This window comes from Morus notabilis, unplaced genomic scaffold (assembly GCF_000414095.1).
Source record: "Morus notabilis unplaced genomic scaffold, ASM41409v2 Scaffold936, whole genome shotgun sequence".
Classification (NCBI taxonomy): domain Eukaryota; kingdom Viridiplantae; phylum Streptophyta; class Magnoliopsida; order Rosales; family Moraceae; genus Morus; species Morus notabilis.
This window is the reverse complement of record NW_010367904.1, coordinates 180,676-192,368: the sequence shown is the minus strand read 5'-3', so window position 1 is coordinate 192,368 and position 11,693 is coordinate 180,676. Positions and strand designations below refer to the sequence as shown.

The following is an 11,693-nucleotide window of genomic DNA, read 5'->3' as shown; positions in this document are numbered from 1 at the left end:
GAGTCTTGGATTATTTAAAGCGAACTGTAGATAAATACTTCTTAAAATACATGGATTTTAAAATTTATTCCTTACTGATCATTAATATTCTTTTGTAATCAAATAATTATATTAGTCAAAAGAGTATTCATAAAAAATAAAAAGTAAAAATCTAGACTCATATATTTTAAAATAACTTCAGCAATTTTCTCTTATTTTTTTTAAGCCATGGACGGGAGGGGTCACACTTCCTTTGGATTAGAAGCCTATGATAACAACTGAATAAGGGCCAACACTCTCATTTTATTTTATTTTTTAAAATTTTATTATATTTCAACATGTGAAACTCTACATTATATATTATGAATAGAAAAGGATACATATGTTTCTTCAACTTTTTTTCACCCATCCTTATAATAATATATAAATTTGTTGATTTTTGTTCAACTATATATATATATATATATTGGAAAGTATCAGCTATAGTTTTATATATGATAAATTTTATAATTTTGTGCTTGCTTCCCCACTAGGTCGTTTGAGCAATGAGAATTGGAACATTGGCCTCGGTTATGCTGTGATTGGAGATAATGATGGAGTGGTAGGTATTCAAGTTGGGTCGGATCTTGAACATCAGGTTGGTATTCGCGTATCATTGTTGTTGAGTCGGATGCTGTTAATCTCGTAAATTCTGTAAATGATTACATCTCGACTAGTTTATTTTGATGATTGTTCTGTTATTAAAGTTATTTAGATCGATGTCTATTATACTTGATGATGGTTTTCATTATCATATAATTCCTAGGATAGGAGTAAGGTAGCTCGCTTTTAAATTAAGGCCGAGTTTGGAATTGATCCCGTTTTTATTTTTCATGTTTTTCAAAAAAGAAAAAATGAAAACGTTTCTAAAATGGCGTTTGGCGCAATAAAAACAAAAAACGGAGATGAAAACGATTTTTTAGTTTAATGTAAAATGAGAGAGAAATGAAAAATGATTTTTAACCGTTTTTCATTTTTTGTTTTCATTTTCTCTTCTCTCGAGCACGGAGATATATATATATATTAATGGATTTTTTTTATACTGAAAAGAATTTCTAGATAAAACTACCAAACGCATTTTCAAAAAAAAATTTTGTTTAAGATTGAAAATGTTTTCATTTTCATTTTCATACAAAAAATAAAATCATTTTGGAACGAGTTCCAAACGCACCTTAATTATTCCGTTTTTTATAGTTTTGACTTTGTTAGGGGCATTGAGGTTGTCCTGTTGTTTATAACCTTTTATTATTTTTGTCGATTCAGATTTTAGACTTAATGATATGATGTGTTTTACCAAAATAAATACATAAATAAGAAATTTACCAAGTATAACATGCACGTGATTAAAATCATAAGGTTATTTGAAGAATATACATAACACAACTATCTTATTATATCGTAAATAACATGTGTAGCTTTATAATCCCTCGCAAAATGCAAATTGCTTAATTAGCAAAACCAACTGAGTTCTTAAAGATGCAAAGCTTCTTATCTATTCTTTTAGTCATGTTTCTATGACCATCCAAATATTTTTTGCGCATCATATAAACTACCATAACTACTAGTCCACTACATTTATATATCCACTCAACTTGACACGAGTTTCCTAAAATCTAACAAATTAATATGATCATGTGCCAAAATTTAATTCACTAAACAGAGAACAAGACAAGAAAAGATAGGCATAGAATTTTGGGTTCCTTTTAAATAATTTATGGTTAAAAAATAAATAGTGTGAATGCTGCGTATATATTGAGACTGTTCTTTTAGAAGCTTGATATGGCTATTGCTTAGTAAAGAAGTGCCAATTATGTCCTTTTTATTTCTAGAAAAAAGTGTGAATGCTAGCTATCTTATGGTGAAATACATATTCGACACGTATATATAAATATATGGAAGATTTCCATGTGATCACATTTAGAAATGATAAAATGACAAATCACTTTTGACCAAGAAAAAAAAAAAAAAGAGACGAGTCATTTTATTACACCTTTAATAATTGGGTTTTTTTAGCATTACCTAATAGTGCATGTTACGCAATCCGTGTAGGCGTCGTCCCCACAACAGCATTATTAATTTCTCCAGCACGAGGATATACCTTGCTGGCGATTCCAATGCGATCCCATTTGATGATCCACATTTTTTTTTTTTTTTTTTCAAAAAACAGTCACAGTCAAAATTATATGCAGTTCTTATTTAATAGAAAAAATATTCATATTAATGAATGGACCAAGCAGTGCCAAACGTAGCTAAACCTAAACGATATTTTTTTTTTAAAAAAGAGAGAGAAAAAAAAAAAGACAGTGAAATTATTGCCCATATCGATTATGAAAGAGACTTGCACTTTGCCATACCTAGCCAGACTCTCAATTAGAGGACAATTCCATTTATGAATTGTTATTATCACTTTCCATCACCGGCATATGTTGCGGTCTCCTTTTGATGTTTTAAATGAGGTATGGAAAACATGTATATATGACTAGACATGAATTGCAGGGATCCAAATTTTCTGAGATATATATTTATTATTGAAAACATGCGTGTAATTTTAATGATTACTTTATTAATTATTTCTCTATTATTGGGTATCGTTATTTTAACCAATATTTTTTTTTATCACATCACGTCATTAAATTTTTATATTTTGATAATAACCATTGATAAAAACGTAACTATTAAAAATTTATCATATATGTGCGCGCATATATATATATATATATGTATATATATATATATATATATATATAAAAGCATGTGAAACGTGAATTTCTAGCAGTGACATATGGGTGATTTTATCATCAATATATGCTTTCCATCCTCAACAAGCAATAAAGTAAATGTATGATTGTTGTTTCTTTAGTTTAGAACGTTCTTTTATTGAGAGTTTATGTTACTAATCCGTGCAAGAGAAGAACTTTAATATTCAAAAGAAAATTATTATGAAGGAAAATCAAGGAATGTCCACATAAGTAGATCGCATTCTGTTCTTTTCAATTTGTTCTTTAGTATTATTTTGACATAGTAGTTTATAAATTAGTTGATATTCTCTTTATATTGGTCGACTGTTAATCTTGGGTTTTCTTAATTAGCCACAGTACTTTATTTAATTAGCCAAATCGCGTTCCTAGTCAGCAGAACCGAGTAATTAACAAGAAAGTCTAGAAGGTGACGTGGTAATTAATTAGAATAAACTTTTGACATGGCAACATAATCGCAGTTACGTGTCGCACACTAAGCATGCTCACATATGTATATAGTAAACCAAGTGGCCATGAATAATTATATGGTTCTTTAATATCTATTATTCTTCCAATATGTAAAAAGTGTATTCTTAATATGCTTGAAAATGATGTGTTCATTTATTAATATTTCATATACATATGCACATAAATATTTTTGTATTCTCAATCTTAATTTTCTATGGAAAAACAAAAATCTAATCGTCTACCCATGAAGTAGACTGGAGAGGAAAGGAAAATGATTCGTACGTAGCCACGTACCCACAGCATATTTTATTATTGTTTTGTTGATAAATTGCTTGATGGAGAACCCTAAGATTTGCTTACAACCACAAGGAGACACGGTAATCCTTTTGAGACCAATTTAGGGTGCGTGATTTGCATCCATTTATTCCATCTAGATCTTCGGTTCCATTTCCTTTTTCGAAAAGCCAAGTTTTACAAAATTAATTGCAGAGATTTAAAAATAAATAACATAAAATAAAAACACGCCCATTAATCTTTGTAATTTGACCTCAGTAATAGTAATGTTAAAGCATGAAATGACATACCCTTGGTTGATGCACAAGCTTAATCATCCAATTATTACTCAAAGCAAAGGGGTAAATATATATATATATATATATATATATAGACGGGTCCGAGATTTGGGGGAGAAAAGGTTAATTTTGTGCACAAAGCTTTCTAAGATAAGAATTTGACATACCAGGATTAATCAAACACAAGTTAACATGTATCACCAATTTCGTACTTTTCTCTTAACGTATTTGGAAAATACAATAATTGATTACTATTTTTCTTGGATAAAATACTTTAATGTCTATACAACGCAACCTTTTAAAATTTATATATTCTATCGATGTTCACCTTCAAATATAAAATTTGATGATGTGACGTGATAAAAATATAATTTTATTTATTGTCATAATTTTTTTAGTTAACTATTTAATTTATTATAACCGTCGAATTAATATATTGTGGCCAAAATAATAATACCATTGATGAGTAAATATTAGAGTAACCATTAAAACCACACTCATATATATTAATTTATTATAACCGTCGAATTAATATATTGTGGCCAAAATAATAATACTATTGATGAGTAAATATTGGAATAACCATTAAAATCACACTCATATATATGCTAGGATATATTATTTATAGTATCAAACATTGGCTTTATTTAATAATACAATCCATGATGGAACGCACAGTCGGATTTGACGTGGATTTCCAATTCTAAAAATTTGACAATTCCAATTTCACAAGTGGAATTGCTTTCATGATTATAGATTAACTAAATTATAGTTCCTCTAGTCCCTAGTCAAGTAAAGAATGCACTTAAAAAATATAAAAAGTGACTAATTTCAGACTAAAAGGAATTTTCTATAAACTGCTTTTTTAATGGTGGTTTTAAATGGTGATCATTTTTAATAATGTCAAATTTTTCTCTTCAATTCGTTTCTTTACTTTTCTTCTCTGATTTAAGACCACCATTTATGGCTCTATAAATGCACATCAAAATCCATCTTTAGTTTGGTATGAAAACGAAGCTGGTCAATAAGAAACGACTGATGTGGGCCTGCCCACATATTCGAGAGCCATAAATGCAAAATTCATGTTTGCAACAACAAGGTTTGCCTTTGAGCACAGATGCCATACAACAACAAGATGAAGAACTGATATTATTTAATATCAACTATGCCTGCACAGCCCCGGCAGTGGCGGTTTTCCGACAGTGCGGTTCGGTTTAAAAATGACAGTTAGACAGTTATTGGAACCAAAACCGACCGTCATGTGTGGCAAACAGGACGGTTTACAGACAGTTTGGGTCTCTTAGATCTACTTATGCTGTTAATAAATGTAAAACATATATACATTTAAAGGTAATTTTATAGTCATTTACAATAAGTTCATTATCATTTTTAGGTTGAAATTAATCAAATATCAAACACCATATATTTCTTTCATGATCATACTTGTTAAAAAGAATAAAAAACAACTAAACAAAATACATACTTAAATCTTAACCCAATTAACCGGTTTTACTGCACCCCCTATATCAACCATTGTTTTCGGGTATTGAACAACAAAGAAGCTCTAATTTAATTTCCATGCGGTTTGATTTAATAAACTTTCGGCAGTGGAAAAAACAAGTGGTTGTTGGTGATAATATTTACTTTCCTGGCTGGCCAAGAAAATCAAATATTGTTCTTAAATTCGAGTGCATCATGGAAAGAAGATCCTACTTACTTATCTTCATTCAAGAGAATACTTTCGGTTGGAGAATCTGTAGTTGATGTGAGTTTGCACCCATCACTTTGCTTTTTCCGACTATATTTATTATTTTCTCTTTGATTGATAACTTATCTGATGTTTAGTGTATTTATGGCCAAGACCAAATTGTTGAAAAGGTTGTCAATGTATTTAAACGAAATTGGGTTGGGGTCCATCTCTAAAAAAATACTATTACTAATGGCATGTTTAATAATGAAGTGCGGAATAAGAGTTAATAATATGTTTATTTACTCATTTTTACCCTCACATATGAATAAGATTGGAGAGGCCAATACAAATTTATAACTGAACAAATAACATTGACAATCACATTCCCCTACCCAATTAGGAATCCCAACCATGATAATAATATTCAATTATTATCTCACCCCTAATTTACTTACAAAATGAAAATGCTAAATAAAAATATAAAGAAAAATATTATTACAACTTATATTTATTATTTTAGTTTTCTTAATCTTATAATATTTTTTTCTAATTTTTCTTTGAATGGAATAATTATTCTAATTACTATTAACTTCACTATATAAGTATGAAGCTTTTTTTTTATTGGAAGAAATTAATTTGTTGTAATGTTCTTTTTCTTTATTTGATTTACTAACATTCTTTTTATTGTTATTCTTTAAAAAATACAAATACTATTTATATTTATTACTGTCTTAACATAAAAATAATTATTTTAATTTCCTTTAATAAACTGTAATACACAATTTATTTTTTAAAACCGAAAACATGAGTTCTCAAAAGGTATATAAGTAAATCGACAACACTTCTTTTCAATTTTGAGTCTAATGGCTTATTCATTTCATCGATTCAAGTTTTCAGTTCTAAGTTTTTACAGTAAAAGACTCAGAAAATGTCACATTTAACTTTTTCTGCTACAGTGAAAAGCTCTAAGAAAATGTCACATCTCAGTTCGAATTGAAAACTCGAATCTGCGAAGTGAACGAGGCCTAAATAAGTGCGTGAGTCTAAATAATTTAGTGACTAATTCTTATTCAATCTATAAACAACTTATTCTAACTCACAATTCTTACCTAGAATGTTGCCAGGATTTGTAGATCAGTACTCTCAGAGAATAGACACTTTCTTTTTAGTCATGGTGATTGTGTAGCGTCTAGTCAACTTCACCGCTGGATTAGCACTTTGAATTCGGTGAACTTTGTATCATGTAAGAGAACACATTTTAACTCGGAAAGCAAGTTTATCAAGTGGCCTTGGATTGGAATCCATGATAGAAGAAACTCATTTCAACAAATAGGCACGCCTACAAACTTTAAACGAACTGATCCAAACAGTCATCGAAACGAAAAAAGTCCTAATAAACTTATTTGTCTCCTCTTGTCAATAATTGATCTGGTACAATTTTTTTGTTGCAAGCCGGAAAATATAGCAAACCAGTATAAACCAGTACAATTTGTCTCCTCTTGTCAATAACTGATCCAAACAATCATCGAAAGAAAAAAGTCCTAATTCGATGCCATGAATTGGAAAAGATACCTTAATCAAAAAGGAAATTCATTCAAAAGAATGAATTAATCAATATACCTTAATCAAAAAGGAAATTCATTCAAAAGAATGAATTAATCAATACTAACACCCAAGTAGTTTACAGCGGATAGGAAATCAAAAACTGTTACAGTTGAAAGGAATAAGTGAACAGACAAATTCTATATTCTCTGATTCTAAGTGAAAGCAATAAACTCTGGTGGCCTTTAGTTGCCACGCTACCACACTGCAAAAACAGTTTTTTTTTTTTTTTTTTCCCTTTTTGGTTTTTGGGTTCTTATATACAAGTATTTCATAAACAGTTCGCTCACTATAACACCACCTCTCCCATGGAAGCTTCTTCTTTTTCGAGTTCTTTAATTATCTTTTCAATTTGTCTTCTGTAGACAGGCATGAAATGATCACTAATCATGGTTTGCGACAACCGTAATTTACTGTAAAGCGACCTTGGGGTGAGGAAGATGCCAATCCTAGCCTCGTCCCGCTGCCCATTACTCGAGCTACTGGCGGTTGGGCTATCACCAGATTCACGATCTGCATCGTCATTATCAGAAGGAAGCAAAACCATATGCATGATCTTCCCAGCAGGGAAAAATCTGTGCGCTTCCTTCATTTCGGAACCAGAACTCTCTGCCTCACCATCACTTACTTCAGCCATGGCTGCTGCTTCTTCTTCTCTTATTTCCTTGGCCACATCAACGTCCTCTCCTTCAGTTCTTTCGTAAAGCTCCTGCTCAAGTTGCTGCCACAACTCAACTTCAGTCATGCGATCTTCGTGTCTATTATGGCCCATGAGGTCCTCACCCTCACTGATTTCAGCATCCTCATCAACTTCCGGAACTATTTCATCAGTACAAGAGCACTCAATTTCTGAAGTCCATTCCATTCCCCCGGATGTAGATGCAGGAAGTTCAACATTTTCAGCGGAAGTTGTAGTTATAGTCTTGTTGGGAGATGCAAGAAAAGGTTCACGAGCCTCTGTCTTAGTTGCAGATCTAGGGGAGCTCTCTTCGTATGAGTTTGAATGAGAAGCTGTGGCTCGGTGACGAGGACCAATGCAAGACCATGATGCCAATTGAAGGGATGGACGTCTCCACGCTGCTTGAGCCATGCTCTGGGCTCTTCTCATAACCACCTGTGAAATTAACAGAAATTAATGGGGTAAAATTTAATCAAACATGATACTATCGTTACCATATAAATACACAAATAAAAAGGACCAGATCAAAATCTAGTTCCATAAATAGTTCCAGGTTTCAGGCCCCTTCAGATTGCATATTTAAAGTGTTTTAGAGCAGGAAAATGTAGGGCAAAAAAAAAAGTCTACTTCTGACGGAATATTACGCAAGACAATAGGATCATAGCATGCAGAGGAAAAGGAACCTGATGAGTGAAAAACAGAATCCGTGGGAAATTTATCCCGTATACTGAGAAAATGGTTACCTGTGTGCCACTGGAAACTGGACGCAAAATTGCCCCTGCTCCAGCAACTTTTGCTTTTGCAGTGGCAATCGATGGAAGACGTGAACCTAAAGCTGAAGCAGAACGATAGACGGTACTAAGAATCCTTGTACGCTCAATCTGATTCCTTAGATCATTTATCCAAGCAGAAGCTGTGACCTGTAAAGGACACATTATTCAAGCGTATAAGAAAAAATTGCTCAACAAATGACGACACCCAACATGATTACACATGGCACAACCTACTAAGTATATTTCATAGTCAGGAGTAAGGGCAGAAATGAAACATAAAGATGAAGTCAAACACGCTCTACTAAATCAATCAACCATAAATAAATTCCAGTATTCCAAATTTCATGGACCAAATTAAAAACAAATAAAACAGAGTTCAAGATTGTGACCTCAGCACGCAAATCATCCACTGAGGCAGCTGAGAAAGTAGGGACTAAATCAGCTCCATTTATAACGGAAGTGATGACATCACTGCCTGATTCAGCCAAGTCCCACGTCATACACGCAGCTGCATTTTTATGCAAAATCAGTATAGTGTCTATAACTAAAAGAACAAACACCTCTAGCATGTGAAGTTTGTGAATATGAGCAAGCATATACTTGACTTGGCAATATTATACATGGTAAGAAAGAAAATGTCTGAGACCATAGGAGCAAACCCTGTACAAACAACACAAACCTGGAGCAAATGTTACACATGTAGCTGTTGCGAGTTCTTTCTTCTCTCGCAGTATATAAGTTAGAAGTGCTGCCGTACCTCCACCCAAAGAATGCCCAACAATCTGTTTTCGTCAAATTGCTAAACCGTTATTTATCTGAAATTATAATCATTTGCAAAAACCACCAACTGGAAAATAGAATATGTTTGTTCTTTTACATGTTTTTTACCTTTTTGTGACTAAAAACAGAAATTCAATTTGATTAAACCACATTGATATGCTCCCAAGTCCAACTGAGTTTGAACAAATACCAAATCTACTAATTATCGTCAATACCTTTAGTTTGTAACTAGGATTTTGATCAAGTGCTTTAATGATACAAGGAGTTGCAAGTTTGGCAATCCACCGAGCAGCCGCAACCATTCCGCAATGCGCATAACCCAAAACCAAATTGGCAACTCCACCCTCACGTACAATACTGTGATGGAATGGGACCACAGCCCCGGTAGCAGCTGTAAGAGTATCCTTGATACTATGTGTCCCACGAATTAGCAAGAGAAAACATTTATCATTGTGATCAACGAGAATTGTAAAAGCTGGCTTCAAAATCTGCCAACAACAAAAACACAGATAAAGATAAGTTCAGATCAAATGTAGAGGAACATTCCCTCCTTCCCACACAGACAGAAGGGTAGACGCCGCAAGCAAGCTGTTGTGACAACATTCAAGCTCAAACACGACTTACTCCTGCTTTGGGTTCTTGAAGGAGAACATTTTCTTCAGAATAACCAATCTCCTCTAAAAACAAAGGAAATGGTTTTTTCGAGAAGTGCCAACAAAGTGTCAACAAGTTCAAAAGGTAGCTGAGTTCAGCAATTATTTCGGGACCCTTCAGCTGTTCACTGTCTTTACCACCAAAGACACTGCCAACATGTAAATGCCCCTGCAAAAGTGAAGTAATAACTCAAATTGATTTTCATCGAATCCAATACTAAATTTTTCCCACAGTGAAAACAACAAAAGGCATTAGTCCATTACCTGCCTCTTTAGAAGAAAGCTGATCCCAAATGCCAAGTCCCCAATAGGCCACTTCCCTAAAGTCTCAGAATAAGTAAACCTCAGTGTCTCTGACAAGGTCGAAATCGTCTCCAACCACGTTGCCGGGGCCTGAATCAACCTATGCGAAACGCGGTCGATTCCTAAGCGGGCATGGTTGGGTACACTACTGTCGTTTTCTTCATCTTCTCCACGGGACCTACTTGATTGTAATTTACGGTTCAATGTGTAGTACAAGAGGGCAGCTGCACCTGCTGTCGTTGCCACTGTTGCAGTCGCCATTATCTTACCTCCTCTAAACGCTCAAAATTGAACTTATAAGTTTCAACTTAACACAAACAACTTGAAGTACCAATTTAGTTGATTTTGTCATACATTATTTAGCATCAAATACTAAAATTACTTGAAAATTTCTCTTTTGGTTCAATCATTAACAACTACACGAAAAAGTTGATTTCTTTTTCATTTTCGTTTCATATTACCACCAAGGAGACCAAAAGAAATATTCTTTTTTTATTGTTCTTTATTTCCTGCAGTCTCTTCTCACGCGAAGACAACACAAGTCCAAGACTTCTAAAAAGATATTCAGAAATTAAAAGATTGAAACAGAAGGAATTGAAACCAGAATTTCAGAAAAAGCATCTAAACGGCGAAAGAGATAAACCCTAAAAATCCCAAATCTGAAGCATATTTCTTGACAAACAAACCTGAAGAGCTCGATTTTTGCGCAGAATCAACCACTGATTAAAATCTTCTTCTTCAAAGCATCCGAACGACAAATCAATCGCGAAGAATCAAAAAAACCCTTTTTTTCCGAATTCTCTCTCTTTTTTTTTCTCTGTTTTCTTTTTTTATTTCTTTGTCGCTAAGCTTTCGAATTTCGACTAGGGACGAAGCGAAACGCCGCCTCGGAGTACGTAGTTTTTTGTATAGTTTTATTACGCGTGAGGGACACGTGGCAATAGGGTGCGGGAAGAACCGACCTGAACGAAGTGGTTCGAGAATCGAGGTCAAGATCTACATGACGATGGCCCCACTTTGGCTAACAACCTGAGCCTGCCCTCCTGCCGCTGGCGTCCCTCAGGTTCGTGCAGTTATTGTTATTCCTTCGTTCCCTCTTTCCTATTGTTTGGCTTTTAATGCTGAATGTTATGAAAGAGATTCCAGAACTTCCATTAATTAAGCTAGAGACAAATAATATAGGTTGAATGAAATATGATTAACATTTTCTTTCCTCGTTTTTTTAGGCGTCAGTCCATTAAATCTATATTACTTTGTATTAAATGAGAAAAAAAAAATCACTCGTAACTTTTTTTTTTTAAAAGTTAACACACCCAAAAATGATAATTCAGGAATGAGACCAACACATAAGAACTGAATTATTTTGTTTTTTTTTTTACCTATAAAGTAATAATAGTAATGTCTATTCAATTATTAA

General features: G+C 33.1%; 1 protein-coding gene across 1 annotated transcript; it reads right to left on the bottom strand.

The window, feature by feature from the left end:
- Positions 1-7,107: 7,107 nt before the first annotated feature.
- Positions 7,108-11,322, bottom strand: LOC21391545. The gene is made up of 8 exons (XM_010113691.2): positions 10,963-11,322; positions 10,238-10,550; positions 9,945-10,142; positions 9,536-9,808; positions 9,220-9,322; positions 8,930-9,048; positions 8,511-8,687; positions 7,108-8,202 (listed from the first exon to the last, which is right to left on the bottom strand). The coding sequence occupies exons 2-8, from the start codon at positions 10,535-10,537 to the stop codon at positions 7,378-7,380; spliced, it is 1,995 nt and encodes a 664-aa protein (XP_010111993.1). The 5' UTR covers positions 10,538-10,550; positions 10,963-11,322; the 3' UTR covers positions 7,108-7,377.
- Positions 11,323-11,693: the final 371 nt, after the last annotated feature.